The sequence below is a fragment of the Macaca fascicularis genome, chromosome 12 (genome assembly GCF_037993035.2).
Source record: "Macaca fascicularis isolate 582-1 chromosome 12, T2T-MFA8v1.1".
Taxonomy (NCBI): domain Eukaryota; kingdom Metazoa; phylum Chordata; class Mammalia; order Primates; family Cercopithecidae; genus Macaca; species Macaca fascicularis.
Window position 1 is genome coordinate 53246028 of NC_088386.1, and position 18341 is coordinate 53264368.

Genomic DNA, 18341 nt, shown 5'->3' on the forward strand with positions numbered 1-18341 from the left:
TCATATTCATTTCATTATAAGCAATATTTTAAAGAATATTTTACATTCCTTCAGATTCAGATAGCAATAATATCTTTGTGCTCACCCATAGTGCCAAGCCCTTCAGCATGTTGATATTTTAGGAACAGGCCATTCATCAACCATCCTAAAAGAACACCAAACCTAAAACCTGAGTACGGTATTCTAGTCCTGACTCTGCCTGTGATTTACTTGTGTAATACTGGGCAACTCAATTAGGCTCCCTAGACTATGTCTGCTCAGATGTAAAATAAAGGGGGTGAGTTTACATTAAACGATTGACTGATTCACAAAATAAAAAAGGAAACCAACCAAATATAATGAGCATTTATGATGCTCTCTGTCAGTCACACACAGAAAAACCAAGATGATAGTGTTTGTTGGCCGAAGACAGGTGTAAAAACGAAAACATTACAATAAAATGTGAAAAGTACTATAATATATATCTTCAAAAGGCAACGTGAGCCCAGAGCAGGAAATTATAGTAATTCAGACTAGATGTTACAATAGGCTTCCATTAGGAAGTAGCAACTCAACTGGTCTTGAAGTGAGAGACTGACAAATGTGGATGAAGAGGTTGGAGGAGATTTTTCTTTTTCTTTTGAGACGAAGTTTCACTCTTGTTGCCCAGGCTGGAGTGCAATGGCGTGATCTTGGCTCACTGCAACCTCCACCTCCTGGGTTCAAGCGATCCTCCTGCCTCAGCCTTCTGAGTAGCTGGGATTACAGAGGCCCGCCACCACACCTGGCTAATTTTTTATATTTTAAGTAGAGATGAAGTTTCCCCATTTTGGCCAGGCTGGTCTCAAACTCTTGACCTTCAGGTGATCCACCCGCCTTGGCCTCTCAAAGTGCTGGGATTACAGGCGTGAGCCATCGCTATCAGCCCGGACAAGATTTTTCTAGACATCTGGAGGGAACTTTTGAGCATGCAGAAGACTGTCTGGAAGTTAGGGGCACTTTCTAACTTATGAAATAAATTGTGACGTGTGCTTGCCTTTTCTGCTACAGAGGTGCCTTTCTAGGATTATTCTCACATATATGAACCACGCTGGTAGACAGTGAAGTTTGGGACTTAAAAAGAAGTGAGAAAAAAAAAAATTTTAAGACGGATATGGCTTGAGGAAGAATTAAATGACTTATGAAAATGTAAGAGAAAATACATTAAAATGCTTTATACTTGCATAGTACTTTATATAAAATTTATGTCACTTTCACATATATTTTCTCATGAGATTTTTCTCAACAAGCTGGTAAGATAGACATCATTATGCTCATTTTACAGATAATAAAGTTGCTGCTGGGAGATGCCAAGGATCACATAGCTATTTAAGTTGCTATCAACTCTGAATTTGGTGCTAGCTGTCCTGATACCTTGTATAGGAAGGTTCTGTGAGCCAAGAAAGGTCCCCTATTTGATCATCATCATCTTCATCATCAGCAACCACAACAGAAGCAGTTAATAATTATTGAGTACTATGTGCCTGGAATTTTATATGCAATCCTCCAAAAACCACACGAAGTAAGTAGATCACATCATTGATATTAGATTCCTGTAGGTCTGATTCTAGAACCCAGACTCTTACTGACTACGCCATACTGTCCCCAAACAAATGATTTCTACTCAGAGAAAAAATAATTTCACATTTTCGCCTGAGGGACATATGCAAAGCAAACTGAATAATATTTTAGCACCTTCACCCTCTACTTCTTTCTCTCTCTTCCTCTAAGCCTATTCCCATGGCCAGCCCTGAGTCTCCCACTCCTTGCCTACTCCCCAATCTGCTTTTTCCCCTTGAAGCTGCTTCTCTTGGAGCCCTTAGCTGGCCAAAATATGCATCAAAATGTGTTCTTGGACATTAGTTATTCTTAATAAAGAAAATGTTTCTGCTTTAACAGTTTATGAACCAAATAATACTAATCTTTAATGATTTTCTTAAAAAATACCCCCAACTCTAACAGCACCACTCAAAAGAAATTAAATTACTGTTATATATCTGTGTAGCCTCTACTGATTTCCTCCCCCAAGAAAAAGGAGCTTCTGATTAAATAAATAAATAATAAACAAATACATTTGTATTATCTCACCTTCAGTAAGCCCCTTAGGTCTTAGGGAAGAATTTTATCTGTCCCATTAATTATGCTCTAGACCATCAGGAAAAAAATACTTTTAAATAATCAGGTTTTTTTTTTAACTGTTTATCTCTTAAGCATGAATTATATAACTTCGTTTGCTTCATGAGTCTAGATTACTTTTATGGAATGTTTGTGTTTTGAGTACAAAACTGTGGTTAAGAGTTAGGCTGCCTGGTGTAATTCCCACCTCCACTATTTCACCTCTCTCTATATACTGGTTACCTCAACATTTAAAACTGGGAAAATGAGAGTATCTATTCTCTTATGGTCATGGTGAAGATTCATAACAAAATGCACATAATGCACCCGTGGTTACCGCGTAGTAATGATCCATTACATGTTTGTTGTCACGACTGTTGCTATTCTTGTTACACAGACATTTAACGGCAACACAAGGCAGTGTGTGGTAAGAGTTAGAACAGAGGTACAAAGTGAGGGAATGCAGAAAAGCACAATTAATTCCACAGGGCAAAACTAAAGGGGGCCAAGAGGTTTTGACGGAGGAAGGAATGGTTGGAGGATGTGAAAGGGATAGTGAGTGATCAAGAGCGACCTGAGGAAGGACAATGAGACCTAAATGTTTGCGGCGAGCTCAAAGAACGGTCAGTATTCGTAGTAACAGAATGGGGTATACTTGTAAAGGATGGTTAAGTGATTCCTTGGAGCCCCAAACCAGGGAGTCTTGAATACCAGTCACAAGTGTTGCAGGAAATGTGGGAGCCACCAAAGACACTGAACAGAATTATCTCTGCTCCCCAATGGAAGACAACTCCAAGTGGAGAGATGAATTGGAAAGGGAAAGCTGACAGCTGAGGTGAGGAGGATTAAGTGATGACTAGGACCCGATGGGTAAGCAAAAGTGAGAAATCAACTACAGAAACTGAAACAATTTTGAGATGGAACATCACCACCACACCACGGAAGCAAAGCTTTGAAGCTTTGGACAACTGTCAAATCATTATTTGCAGACAACTTGACTCATTTAAATACTAAATTGGCAGTGCTAAAATAGAAATAAATTTTGGCAATGGCCTTCCTATGAGCCAGACCTAATCCAATAGCCATAAGGTGGCCAACACTATTCTATACAGAGTTAAATTCTATATAAACTTTATATCCACTATTGAAGAAGCACTCCAGGCAGCATTCACCATACATGTATCAGTATAAACACATTTGGAGAAACTTTTCAAAAATATAGAAGTCAATGGGCCTAAGGAGTGTGCTCACCCTTTATACTGCCATAGCAGTATTTCAACGGGCACTTTACATATTTCACAAATGTTGCTAAGCTTTAGTTTCTAAATTAAAATGTATCCTGAATCCCTCTGCAAATCTGGGTTTTAAAAATGATGCCTAGTTTGAGGGAATGTGCATTTAATTACGATATCCCTGGGAGCTGTGAATCTCTAGGAAATAGTCCAAAGATCTTTCTTAGTTTGATTCAAGTAATAAATATTCAAAAAGGGTGGGGTAAGTAGAACAACCAATGAGCCTTGAAGTGAACAATATGGGGCAAATTTTTGTTATTTAAATAACAATCTGCAGATGTAGGAGTAAGAATTAGCACTGGTGGATTTCCTTTTCATCATCCAGAGAATCTTAAACTTATTTGCAGATTTAAATAAGAAATTGGTGTTTGAGAAAATTAAATAGCATATAAATGCTAAGGATCCCTATATTGCTTTTTAGGAGACACTCTCAAATTCACATTCACCAAAATGGAGAGAGCAAAGGCAGACAATTATTTCTCCCTAGATACAATTAACGAGGGGGTTATCCTTGTACTTACCTAAGATATTTTCATGCCTCAGCATCACAGTGTTGTACAATTCCGTTTCCCTGAACCATGACTTCTCATCTCGGGAGGAGAATATCTTCACGGCAACATTCTCCCCTTGCCAGCTGCCCCTCCACACCTCACCATACCTGCCTTTCCCTATGGAAAACAAAACATAGGTGACACAGAACAGTAGGCATTTTGGAGGTGGCCAGCCCATCATTAAGAATAAGCCAATTAATTTAGTGCCTGTAACTCTTAATCCCTCCCATTGCTTACTGGAGAAACTCAGCTTGGGAATATAAATATCACAACCTTTACTTTTTAGTTTTTTTTTTTTTTTTTTTTTTTGGCCTATAAAGACATACAAAAATAAGGTGGAAGCTGCCCCTCTCATCTACCATATTGTGATAACAAACTGCCTTCTGTATCTGCATTGTATAATTAGCTGCTAATTACTCAGTTTACATTTAAACTCCTCTGTTGAAAGGTATAAAATGCATATGACTTTTAAAACACTTGAAAGTAAAACTTATGAAATGGTACAGACTATTAAATTTCAATTGTGTTCTGAAAGCCAAAAAAGTACACATCAGTAAACTGAATTCCTTCCTTGGTTCCTTCCCTTCACACAGGATCAACATAGGCACTGTCCAAATTGGTGAATTTAGATATGCATTTTTTCCACAAAGGAGAACAATTAAGTTTAAAATGTGTGTTCAAAGGATTAAAAAACAAAAACAAACCAAAACACAATGTTGTGTAGGAGATCGACAAGCAGCCACTGCCATCCATAAAGATTTCTTGGCGGAAGATGTATTTCAAAAAAGAGGATTTGCAAAGTCTTAAATACATAATCCCAGAACAGTTCTGACTTCTTCTGATACTGGTCATGGGTATTTGTTTGTCAGACAGCTCCTGTGATGCTACAAATGGGCTACACTGAAAAGGCTACTTGGAGAATACATTTTGGAAAACGTGGCAACTCTACTTATGATCTAATCTGTTTGGTGCACAGCCCCCTCTTGCAGCAGCAACACACTTGTCAGCTTGTCAGCTACATGCTCCCTCTTCCATTCTTCTCTTTAATTATAGGTAGGGGTGATCAGGGAGGTTGGAGGAGGAGGTAATTACCACAAGACTATGAGGATCAACAAGGGGTATAATCAGCCTAGATAACAAGGCAAGAGATATAACTTGGAGGGCAGTGGGGCTTTCTACCCAGGCAAGTGGCTGCTGGAATCACACAGCTTCTAATAAGCAGCTGCAGCACCACCTGCATATACAGGAATACAGTTATTTGCCAGAACACTAAGCCACTGAAAACCCAAACATGGAGAGAGAAGCAGGTCTGTCCAGGAGACACACCTGAATCATAATCACAACCACTAAATCTAGATTACCTGACAAGAAAATAATGTCCCTATTAAATACCAACAACTAACCCAAAAGGATGTTGAATGTGGCTAACAAGTGCTCACTGTGGAACACTGTTGGGTCACACAAATATAATTTAGTACAGGATTCCTTTTAATAAAGTCATAGCAATTTGCCCAGCATTTACAGCTCAAGATGAGGGCTAGTGCTAAGATACCACCAATACTGGCTGCCAGAAAATGATATGCTAACCTTTTCCTGTCTTTGGTTCTATTTTGTATCCTTATTTTCCCTTTGTCCTCATTCTGACATTAGGGATGACAGCAAAATATCCCAGGGAATTGTGGACATAAAATTACCTCCCATCCTTTTTTTGGTTGATGTTTTCAAGAAAACAGGAGATGAATGTCGAGGTAGGTAAATTAAAACAGAAATATTTTTCAATGGTTTTCAAATGCTTTTAAGTTGTTAAATGCTTTTTGCAAACTCATCATTATGCAGAAGCCCCTAAAACAAAAGCAGAGCTGCCCCAAAACCCTGGCCATGGAGCCCCACAAAAAGGCTCCCTTAAGGCACCTGAAAGTTGTAGTTTCACTGATCATCATCCAGAAATGACTCCCCTACCCCAACTTCCCATGTTTTTGAACCAAAAATAATACACCATCCATGCAGTTCATCACGTATATTTTTACTAAAAGCTGTACCGCATGAACACACTAACTACAAGCTAATGAAGGCACTGCTTTTATTAAAGTCTTTAGTCCTAACCCAAGAGAATGCAACAATGATATTTATACTGTTTCAAAAAAAATGCTGAGGAGTATCTATAGAACCAGAAACTACATATTTTAAAGGTGCATTACTCTTTTGCCATTTGGACTCTGGAGCCAATCTCTGAAGACTAATCTTGCGATAGCTTGCATGGAATAGTAGACAGGGGAGATGAGGCAGGGAAATGTACCCCCTCAATGTCTTCCCACCACTATCCAGATAATTTTGTTCATAATCAAGTAAGATACTAGTTGTACAAGAGGACAACTCTGGTTGAAATTAATGAGCTCATTTGGGGCTTTTCCACCTTTATTTTCTCTGCTCACAATCTGCCGTGGAGGAGAAGCAAGAAGTGGGAAACAGTGACAATAGCTATAGACCTAGAGAAAGGACGAATAAGCTCCTCTGGTTACTCCTGTGCCTTAGGGTGGTAGCCACTGCTCTTCCTACCTCTGCCTTTCTCCCTTTCTACTACTCAGATTGGGGGTGTCCCTCTTTCCAAGAAAACAAGAAGAAAATCTGGAGAACAGCAGCCAAGTGATGGGGGCAGCTTAGAGGTCACCTCCCAAAAGCAAAAGATGCAATGGCAGGAACTGCCAAATCCAGCCCTCGGAAACCATGAGCACTAGGAAGAGGGTGTGGAGACGTTGCCAACCCATGATTGCTACGGCAGCCATCCCTGCAAGCCGTCTAAAAGAGAAAGTTAGGGAAATGATTATGGAACTTGCAAATACCTGCCACATAAAAGCAAAGCTAACAAAAATCAGGAAATTGGTACTTTGTACCATCTTCCTAGAGAGCCAATCAGCAGCATATAAAACAAGCTATTAAAAAAATTTACAAATTTTGACCCAGGAACCCCCAATTCCTGGGAATTTTTTTCTGAGAACTCAAAAGAAAGAAGTAATGTGTGCAAAATCTTTTTCAAGCAGTATAGTTATAGTGACACTGTCATTTCATGGACTGCTACATAATCTTCAAAAGTATTTGTGATGTGTACAAACACATGAAATGTTCATGAGCTTAAAACTGAAAAAAGGGACATAAATTATATGTACAACATGATTATGTCCACATACAAATATGTTCATGTATGGGGAAAATGTGAGAGGTCATGGAGAAATGTATATAGCTCATATTTAAATAAAGGAGTTATAAAGATCCCTTTGCTAGAATTGGTTTCATTAATTATTTTCATTAATTATTCCCATCAAAAAGAAGAAAAGAATGAGAGGAATTAAAGAATTTCAATAAACAAGTTTATTGTCCAAAAGCCTACTTACTTCAGATTATCCAATACCTATGGTAAGGAGCAACCATATCAATTCATTTCTTAGGCATTCTCTCACCATCCCAAAGGGTCCACTTACAATTGAAAGCTTTTGACGAGGTGTTCTGTGTACTCATTAGTGATGGACTCCTTTGATAAGAGCTTAAACAAGTTCAGGTGCTCCAACATGAGTCATACAGAATAGAGACCACATCTCATAAGTTTAATAAGGAAACAACTGGTAACAAAAAGCAGATTTTCCAAGTTCCATCTTTTACTTCAAAAACACAACTCACACTGCATATTACCCACAAAGAAAGGAAAAAAAAGATTTACCGACACACTCCAACAGTGTAATCTGGCGAGCCACTGTTCTTTGTACCAGAAAAGGAAGACCAGAGCCACTTCCTGATGTACACGAATGATCCAATAAATCCTGTGGTTTAAGACAAGGGGGAAAAGAAACAATTGACCAATATAGCTCCCACTTTGGAACATTAGCATGCATGACATTGTAACTCACATGAAGGGCAGCAATCCAGGACACATGGCCTGTTAGTGTGCATGTAAAGCTCCTCTGGAAGAAGGAAGAAGGACTGGTTTTATTTCTTTTTTTTTTTTTCTGAGACGGAGTTTCACTCTTGTTGCCCAGGCTAGAGTGCAAAGGTACGATCTCAGCTCACTGCAATCTCCACCTCCCAGGTTCAAGTTATTCTCCTGCCTCAGCCTCCCGAGTAGCTGGGATTACAGGCATGTGCCACAACGCCCGGCTAATTTTGTATTTTTAGTAGAGACGGCATTACTCCATGTTGGTCAGGCTGGTCTTGAACTCCTGACCTCAGGTGATCTGCCTGCCTTGGCCTCCCAAAGTGCTGGGATTAAAGGCATGAGCCACCGCACCTGGCCAGGACTGGTTTTATTTCTTCGGAATACTAGAAGCTAGCACTTCACCTAATATATGATAGGTTTTCCCAAAGGATAAGTAGTCCTTTCTTATATGCAGAGTTTCCAAATAAAATATATAATGAAAGAAGCTGAGCAGACAAAGTTGAAGGTGTAAATCAGAAAGCCCAAGAAGCAGAGATGAGCACAAGAGAAGCAGTAGAGAGAATAGCAGGTGGAAAAGAGGGGGGGACATCCCTTCGACTCCAAGAACTGGGTATAATTTACCATATTCTGCTATTCTCACTAAGTATCTGTCAAATGATTCACTTTAGTTGCCATACCAACTAAGGAACTCTAATTAGGAACAAACAAACTAGGAATAAGGAACAAACAACTCTAATGTGATTTGTAACGAAAAGACTCCAATGACCATGTGGATCATTAAATTGGTAAGCTCAGGCAGCAATGGGCTGCCTGGTTGGAGGTTTCCTTTTAGGTAGGTGAGGAGCAAAACTATATTAACACTTACTTGTCATTTCTTAATGTGAATCACTCACAAATCAGAGAAGAAAACAAATAAAGCTTTCATTGAGAACATAAAACCAGTGCCCCAAGTTAATGTCTACAAATGAAGGTGTTGGCAAAAAGATTCCCAGTTAGTTCATTGATAAAGTTTTCCTTCTTACTCTCAACATAAGCCAAGAAGCAGGTATCAGGCACAGGTTATTTGTAATAAACAATATTGTGCCGATGGGTGATAAAGGTAGGGTTGCAGTAATATTGAGTTAATATTTCCCAAAGCTCATCCTTTCCCAAACATTTTGGCTGGCCTACTAAAGCAATACATTGATTTGTATGAATTTCATCTTCTTTCACTTCCTCTGAGCACCACTGTGAAGTACTGTTGATCGGCAAAATTACCAAAAGCTGAACATCCAACGGAAGAAATTTAGAACCCTTAAAAACCACAAAAGGGATAATCAACAAGAAAATGAGTGTAGATGAAGCAGAGTTTCATATCTCCCTAACCATTTTCTCTCTTGCGGTTCTTTTTTCTCCTTATTCATTCATTCTTTTTTGAGAAGAATAATTCTGAAAATTAAACTAATGTGTTATTTTTTTCATAATGTATGATCCTGCTTCTAAACCCTGTTCATAGACCTAAGGAAGGAAAAATAAATAATCAACCCAAGACTAACAAACATATATCTCAACTCTCAAATGCCAAGCCTTCTTTTTGTTCTTTTCTTTAATTCAAGACAGAGTCTCACTATATTGCCCAGGCTGGTCTCGAACCCCTGGTCTCAAGTGATCTTCCCCCTTGGCCTCCCAAAGTGCTGGAACTACAGGCGTGAGTCACCATGCATGGCCAAGGCTCGTTTTTCAATGTAGATGTGCAGCTTAGTAAAGGTATGCTTTGTTGAAACATGCAAATGAGCATATTGCTTAAATAAGCAAGTATGTAGACCAATAATCACAACTTGTTTGCAATAGTGTTCTTTACTGTGTTATGATATCGTGATACACTGTCACATGACATGGTTGAGTTTAAAGGACTATTTTGGCATATGCTCCACTCCTCTCTCAAAATTCTAAAAGCTATTTAAACAGTAATTTATACCAGATATTCCTATTATTGCCCTTGGTAATTAGTTATGTTAGCAGCTCTGAGGAATGAAGTTCTAACTAACCTATTTTAGAATCTTGCTTTGCTAAAGCTTTGTCAGGATTCATCCTCACATCTTCTTGCTACTAACTCAATAAACTCATTTAATTTCCCTTAAAGCTTGAAATAGACTTCTAAGTATATAGCTAACAAAAAAAATTGTATTTCTCTACTTTTTGAAATGAAATGTCCTTATACTGCATTCTCTTTCCCCAGTTCCACTGTGCCACAGTTTAAACAGTAGGTAAATGGAAGCTACAGAAGGTTACTTCCCCCTTTTACATACCAAAAAGTGGCCCAGTGATGGGGCAGGTGGTAGAATGGGATGTTTCCCAGCCCATATCAGGCACTACCAAATGTTTGTGACAACCTGCCAAAGGTGGGTCCTGCAATTGTCCAGGTGTAGCATCTGTGCTACCCAGATGGCCAATGGTGAGGGGAAGTCTTCTCCAGTATAAGGGGAGCTGCAGGGCAAGTATAACTGCCGAACTGTCAGACACTTTGAAGCTTGTTGTCTAGCAGAACAAGACTTATTGCAAAATGATTTTAAATACGCATGGGCAATGGCATTAAGTAACACTGAATCACATTAGAAAGTTATTACTTTGATTGCCTTTCAATTCATCAGATTGTGACAAGGAGAGAGTCTCGAATTGGTATTGGCATGTCTCTTGCACTCTCTTAACACCCACAAATCTCAAATTTTTTCAAAGTACGCATCAGACTCAGCATAATATCCATATAGAATGCTATTATTTTTTCTTTTGCACTTTATGATAACCTTCTGTTTAGAGCAAGTGATACCCTTTCCCCACTTAAAGTTCAAAGCGTCTTTAAAATGAACACTTGGTAAGCAATTTTAAAAGGTAAATAAAAGGAAACAGTCACTTTTTAATGTGATTTTATCATTTAAAAATATGCAAAAGAATAATTTTTTAATGTATAAATACAATGGTTTCTAACACTGTGCAGTCCAATGAGTAAGTCACTAGCCACACATTGCCATGAGCAAGGAAACTGTGGTTGGTGTGAATCTATATATGCTATAGGTGTAAAATACACACAAGATTTTGAAAACTTACTTCAAAAGCAGAAAGAATATAAAATTTACATTAATAATTTTTAATTACACATTGAAATGACAAAAATGGTATATATTTGGTTGAATATCTGTTAAAATTAATTCTACTTTTAAGAAACTTTTTGGGTTTTTTCATTTGTTTTTAAGGTGGCTATTTGAAAATTTTAAATTACACAGGTGATGCACATGCTTCTATTGGACAACACCGGTTTAACCAAATGACTGCACTCCACAAGGGGGCACCACAGGAGCATACAAAATTTAAAAGCTGCTTTTTTTGGATGTCAAGTTTTTAAGCCTTAAATTACAGGGTGTTGAAATAATCTAGAAAGGAAATTAATTTTTAATATTAAGCAAAAGGTGCCTTTTTCAAAGAGCACTTTTATGGCTAAAAATAGAGTACCTGAAGACCACAAATTCCAACCCTCCAAAATTGTAGGCAACCATTCTTTTTTGCTTTACTCCTCAGAGAAAAGTAACTAACTACCAACACTACTAAAATAAATCCCATCCCTTATTTAAATGTCTGTCTAAAATGGCTGTTATGATACGGGAAGACTACACAGGTGCCAGCATGTGCTTGTTTAGGACATAAGTAACCAACAGCATGTGTGTACACTGTTCAGTCACTCATTACTGGTTAGTGTTTCATGCTCGAAATAAGAACATGTCTCCAGACATCTTCCTTATGCTTGGGATTCCCTGTGGGGTCATGACTTACTGCTAAAGTGCTGTCTCCAACATTGGTGGTGATGAGCCCTTCAATGGTACCATACTCCACATCTCGGGGATTGAGGCGTTCTTGGTTGCGCCTTTTAAATTTTCGGAGAGCAACTCCCAGCAGGCAGGCTAAAAGACATACTGCGAACACTACAGAGAGAATAATGAGGCCGACCTCCAAGTGGAAATTCTGTGTTCCAGGGAAGGATTTTCCTGGAGATGTGGGGGAAAAGGGGAATTGGTTGTAAGGATCACTGCTTACTTATTATTAACATAACCGATATCCTAACAAGTGGCTCCTGATTCTGACCACACAGTCTCACAACTCACGAAGTATTAAAACTAAAACACTTCCTAATACCTGGCCAATGGCCCAGACATTTTAACCATCATTCAATTAGACACAACTAGAACTTGAAAAAAATTCCACTGAGAATCAATTGTATTAATGCATGAATGTGAGAGTGCTTTTAAAATATAAAGTACTGTACAAATCTTTGACATTACTCTTATTAACTTGGATTCGGTATGTTTCACCATCAAGCCCTTACAGATACTGTACTATCCTTAAGAGAAAGGGCTACCTGAGCTAAAACCGAATTACCCATCTGTGGTCTCTGTCTTTCACATATCCTGGGTGTCTACTACTGATTTCTCATTCATTTTTTCAACATCACAATTTCTGCCTAGGAACCCACTCAATCCTCTCATTGTTTACTCACTTATTCAGACATTCATCACTGATTCACTCCCTTGGTTCAGACCTCTTCATTACATTATGTCATCAGGTCCTGTTCTTCCCTACACAGGCCTTACCCATTTCCATATTACTGGTCTCTTCAGCCATCCAATCACAAGCCTAACTTCCCTTACATATTTATTTAACTTTCCAAGACCAACTAATCAACAGCTTGACATATATCATACTCCATGGCATATGTCATTCATATGAGAAAGTGTAAAACTAACAAAATGCAACATGGAACTATAAATACTGTGGCCACCCTAATCAGATTAGAATGTCCTTAAACTTAAAAAAAAAAAAAAATCTTCTATTAAAACTCAAGGTCTAGCAGAGTAATCTGCAGATGAGAAACTTCACACTGTTGGTATAATTTTTGTATGAATTCAGACATTTGTTCATGTCTATTCACCCAATTAATAAAAATTTAACTCACAAAATGTAACAGTAAATTTTATTCCATCAAGAACCTTTTAGTTTTAACCATGTAAATACCTGATCTCTTTTAAAACCCTCTTTGATTATTCAGTCCTATTTGCTTGTCAGAATTTAACCTTTTCCATATGCCTTCAAGTCATCACCATAACTTCAAAATTACTAGAACATGATCTTGCATCAGCTTTTTTGTTCTTCTGCCTCCTTCCTTGCTGGCTGACATTTCTAGTTTTGGATGCTCCTTGTTACCTCTCCTCCACTTTTTGGTTTCTTTCTTTTTTCTGAGTACAAAATTAAATAACTAAACCTATTAAAAATGTACTATATGGTAAGAGAATAAATTTGGCTTAGAATGAGTCTACATTAATGTTTGCAGAGACTTTAAGATTGCAATTTAGGGCTCATTTAATAGGGAAACAGTTTCAGAGGTGGACTGGTTTTCTTAGCATATGCAATCTGTACTGGTGGTAGAGAGAAGATTCCACATAAACTACAGGGTTTGTGTGAAATCTCATCCTGCTTCAAGTTTCAGTGATAGGGTCACTGGGCATCAGATATGGGAGAACAGATCAGTGAGCCTTCTTTTGTCTCCTTCCTGATAAAACAATAAAGGCATTCCACTCAGTCATCAGTCCGTTCCGTTTTCCTCCCTACACACTTGACATAGAGATGAGTATTTACTAACAGAATTGTTTCAGAAATTATGAATGACATCAGAGGTCAGTAACCTAAAAAGGTACTGGGAGCTGTTCACCTGAGTCACAGCAACCAAGAGAGAGCTAACTGGTCAGCCAAGCTGTCCCCAAGATGGACATCATCTTGCTTACATTCCCCCAAAAGGCCCATCCTTCTTTTAGATGCCAAAAGGCTGGTCCTTTCTCTTCTTTACCCAGGGCTACCTTCCTTTTAGCTCTTTGTCTCTGATTCAAAATGTAGGTGGAATGCATCATAGCTACTTAGATCTTTAACCCACACAGACTCAGGACAACACTAACAAAACCCCTTGATCGAGAAATAGAAAAGTCTATGGGAACCTTTAGTGGGCAGCTGGGCCGTGATGTTCCTGTTACACCAGTCCCCTTGGCAGCACTCCACGGCTTGGCCAGGGGACGGCGGGGTCTTACAGGTCATCTTTCCCTGCTCATAAACCTGGAAGCAGCCTTTCTGGTAGACGTGAAAGCCATCGTTGATGCTCAGTGAGGAAAAGCACTGCTGGCCTTCACAGTGGTCCTCATTACCGCAGGAGAGACCTTCACACACACACATGTAGAGTTTGGGGTTGACCTTGGGCTTCTCATCTGCAAGGGAGAGAAAGGAAGGGAAAAAAAAAAAAGAATTACTGTATGAGTTTCGCCTTCATTGAGGGAATGACCATTCCAAACATTTCTATTGAACAGAAAGTCAAGTTAAGCATCACCATCAACCATGAGGTCCACATTCTGTGATCTTGTCACCTAACCAACCAACAAATAATAATTGCCTCTCAACATAGCGATTCATTTATATAAGCTGTGCACCCTCTTAGATCATATTAGGGCAAAGACCGGCTATCATCTGTCCACAGACTTCTGAAAATGAGCCTCTCCCCTGTGGTGTTCATATAACCTTCATCTCGATTGGCTCTCAGATCCCAGTTATTGCATCAAAATAAAATGTTTTACTGGAACATAATGTTTATCACTTCTATTCTATTCAAAAAAAAAAAAACCGCTCCTAAATACATGGCAGCTATTAATACCAATTCTTGCTAGCTCTGTACAAATCCCCATCAACTAGTAAAACAAGGAATGCTGACATTCTTGCAGCTACATGCAGAAATATACCACAAACTGAGTATCCCTTACTCAAAATGTTTGGGACCAGAAACGTTTCAAATTTTAAAATGTTCTGGATTGGGGAATAGTTGCATCTATCCCGGCTGAGCATCTCAAATCCAAAAATCCAAAATTCAAAATGCTTCAATGAGCATTCTATTGAGCATTGGGTCAATGCTCAAAAAGGTCTGGATTCTGGAGCAGTTCAAATGTCAGGTTTTGAGATTCGGGATGTTCAACCTGTAATATAATAAGAGTTTGCAAGGCTGCACAATCTATAATTACAATCCATGGTACCAATATTTCCAGCTAGATACCTAGACTAACTTTTTCAATAGTGGTTACACTAAAGTTTACATAGATTATAGTGGGAATTAATAGCTGCTTAAGAATTTTTGGCTGGCAGAAAAAAAAAATGGTGCCAAATATGAAGAGTAAGGACACAAGGAGACAAAGAGAACCAAATAATGTTTGAACAGTAAGGTGACAGGTAGGACCACTGAAGAACACACATGTGGGAAGTTCAAGGTGCAATGGAAAGAGGCAGAAACGGATGATCAGGGAAGCACACCTAATCACTCCACTTAACTGTCTCTTTCTGAGAATACTTATTTGCAGTTTCATTTTCACATTACTCTTTTCTCTTCCCTTGTCAGTATGATTAGTTTAGACTTGCTGGTCCCACAGTTTCTACTAGTGGGGAAGGAAAGAGAGGATAAAATGTAAACAGCCAAGTCCTAGAGGCCACTGATTAGTTAGCTGAGACCTCTTTTGCCAAAGCACTGCTCATATAAGGAAATTCCGTTTTCAGAGCTCCCTCCAAAGGTCTATGGCACATAGAGGCTGCCTTCTAATCCCTGAACCCTCAGTAGTGGGTCTGTGAGATAAATGCTTCTTTCTTAAAATAACAGGTCGGGTGGCTGTGCTTTCCAGAGGAGACCTTAAGGTAAGGTCTTTGAAAATGTCAAGTTCATTTACACAGATTTGTGTGGGTGTGTGTAGAGATGTGGGTTATCTCAAAAAGAGAAAAGCATTCTTAATCTTTCTTCTTCCCTCTTCAAAGAAGTGGAAAAATAGTTCACTGCCCACTGTAATGTGGGTGCCTCGTCCCACAGAGTAAGTGCATGCAGACACACAGACACAGCCTTCTATTTATAATTGACTTGCTAGTTCCTTTGAAAACCACAAGGGGCTCATCCAAGAGCAAAGACATGCCTGAAAGCACAAAATCCAAAATAGCCGCTGACAGTCTATGTATGTCACCAGTCTCACCCCTGAGAATCAAGAGCCGTCAAACATTTTTAATGAGCAAAAGTTTTAATGAGCAAAGAGATAGTCTTTATGTTCCTTGCCTGGAGAAATCTGAAGGAAATACCAGCACCAATCTATTTCTATGGGGATGAGAAACATGTATATCTGTTGACATAATCCAGCAAAAAGTTTACACTTGCCAAAAGAGAGCTGAAAGATAATATTTCCAGGGAGTCTAGACATGCTTGCCACTCTTGAATGGCACAAAGCAGGCTGAGGGCTGCCAACTATGCTGCCCAACAGGTGATGATTCTTTGGAGGGAAGTGGATGGGTGGGGTGAGGGGGAGAGGTCATAGTGTCAGACTAATTTGCTTGTGATCTATGGCAGGCAATTGAAAAGACTATGCTAAAAACTGAAATAATGCAATTTATGTACATTTGAAACGCAAACATATATTTTTAAATCCTGAGTATTTTTAGAAGATCATAGATACCCCAGGATATATACCTAACCCACTGAAGAGTATGTGCCTGTTGACACTGGTTTGGGGATAAGGGGTTAGCGCTGGGATGAAGGAGCAAAATAAAAATAAAGTAGGAGAGAGCTGTTCATGGACTGATAATGAATTGATGAGTATGATTTACTCAGCTCGCTGCACGTATAGGCTGCTAAGAATAACAATAAACCAGCAACGCTAGACTAGAGAGAGCCTGCTCATCACTGGTCCTGAGGAAATGGACAGTTCAGGGAACCAAAGGATTAAGGACACCAGTGCTTGTAATTTAAAAATGCCAAATTTTTAAAAAATAAAGTAACAACAACAATCATTTCTCTAATGTGCTCTCAAAACAAACTGTTTTTAAAGTTCCATCCCAAACTAAATTCTAAGTACACAGATGCAGAAGGGGCACTGCTTTTCCAGGGTCTCTAGTTTTTGATAGGCTGTGCAGGGAGCCTGACAGTCGTTTGTACTATAACCTAAAGAGTTTTGCCAGACGTGACAGCCTCAAGTGAATATCACCTTCAGTAAAATTCACTCACTATACCTAACTCCGTGGTATACCTAGGCTTTAATCCTGCAGGGTCACAAACTAAGTCAAAGGGATTCATCTGTTTATTAAGCACTCTCCTTAAATTCTTTATGTACTTCCTGTAGTTGCATGTAGACAACCAGGGATTAACTACCTGTAAGTTGGTGATTCTTTTCAGTAAGATGTCAAATACCAGGGTTTTTATAACCTACCCTCCACAATTGGGGGGAAAAGGCAAGGAAAGACAACTACTGTTAATGATATGTAATAATTAACTCAATCTCTGATATGAAAGAACCCTGAGCTGAGTCCAACAGTTAGCTAACGGGGAAGTACAAAACCTTCCCTAACTTCTCTTTCCTATTTTGTTCCTTATCCACCATTCAATCTTCTTACTTTGTGTATTCCCACATAACTAATTAGCAAAGTCCTTCATCGTGTATTTATTTTTTATATATATCCAAATATAAATGAAGACCCTAAATTCGTAAGAATGACAAAATGACCACACAGGTGAACACACATGCAGGCACACGTTCACATTCGCTACATGTCACTTTGGCAATTTCATCTGACAGAGTTGAGTAGATGGAAGTATTTTCTGAATTAGAATTACTAAGTCAACAAAGAAGGTTAAAAGCAAGGTAGTAATAGCATTCTCGGATCTTGATATCCACAATTCTAAGGAAGACAGCAGGACTCAAAATGCCCATGACTCACTTTTTCAGTCTTGTCAAATTTAGGAATAAGCATAACATGTGTGGGCCTGTGATATTTTATTTGGTGTGGGAGTGGGGGTGGGGTTCGAGAATGATCACAAAACCCCTTTCAGAGCCACAGGTATGGGTGTGTAGACTCCTAATCTTTCAGACTGTGATATAAATACAGCACACATCAAGGAACACCAAGGAACAGATAATCACATTCTGTGACTGATTTTCAACAGTACTGACAGGAAGCACCGTATCTGATGTAAAGTATTTTACACTCGCCTGTGCGAATATCCAGGAAGTGCCCTGGCAGAAGGCAGAAAGTCTACTCCACCTAATTGACATTCATTTGAATAATTCAGTAATTTAAATGTCAAGCCAGAGGTATTCCCTCTCTGCAGAGCTCACCCACATTGTTTGTTCTAGAAGGCACCTCCCGGCATTACTCAGTGTTATGGCTGGCACTGCGTGCCCTTTGTATCACCAGAGCCAGAGCCGTGTGAAAACACTCGCAGCCTGGGCTGGCTGGGAACAGCAGGGAGTTCTGACCACAAACAGAGACTGCCTCGGTGCCACCAGGGAGAATGCGGGGCTGGCTCCACAAACCAGCGGTGCAGGCTGGGAATCCCAGGAGTTCACCATGGCCAGCTCT

General features: G+C 39.1%; 1 protein-coding gene across 9 annotated transcripts in view; it reads right to left on the minus strand.

Moving 5' to 3' along the window:
• The window catches only part of ACVR1 (activin A receptor type 1), a 140846-nt gene that overhangs the window by 31341 nt on the left and 91164 nt on the right, over positions 1-18341 (minus strand). For all 9 annotated transcript variants that reach the window (XM_015432226.3, XM_005573233.4, XM_045367103.2 and 6 more), the window contains 4 exons: positions 13916-14179; positions 11706-11917; positions 7689-7788; positions 3947-4093 (listed from right to left, as the gene is read on the minus strand). In XM_015432226.3, coding sequence (XP_015287712.1) covers positions 3947-4093; positions 7689-7788; positions 11706-11917; positions 13916-14179 — 723 coding nt within the window. The remainder of the gene's footprint in view (positions 1-3946; positions 4094-7688; positions 7789-11705; positions 11918-13915; positions 14180-18341) is intronic.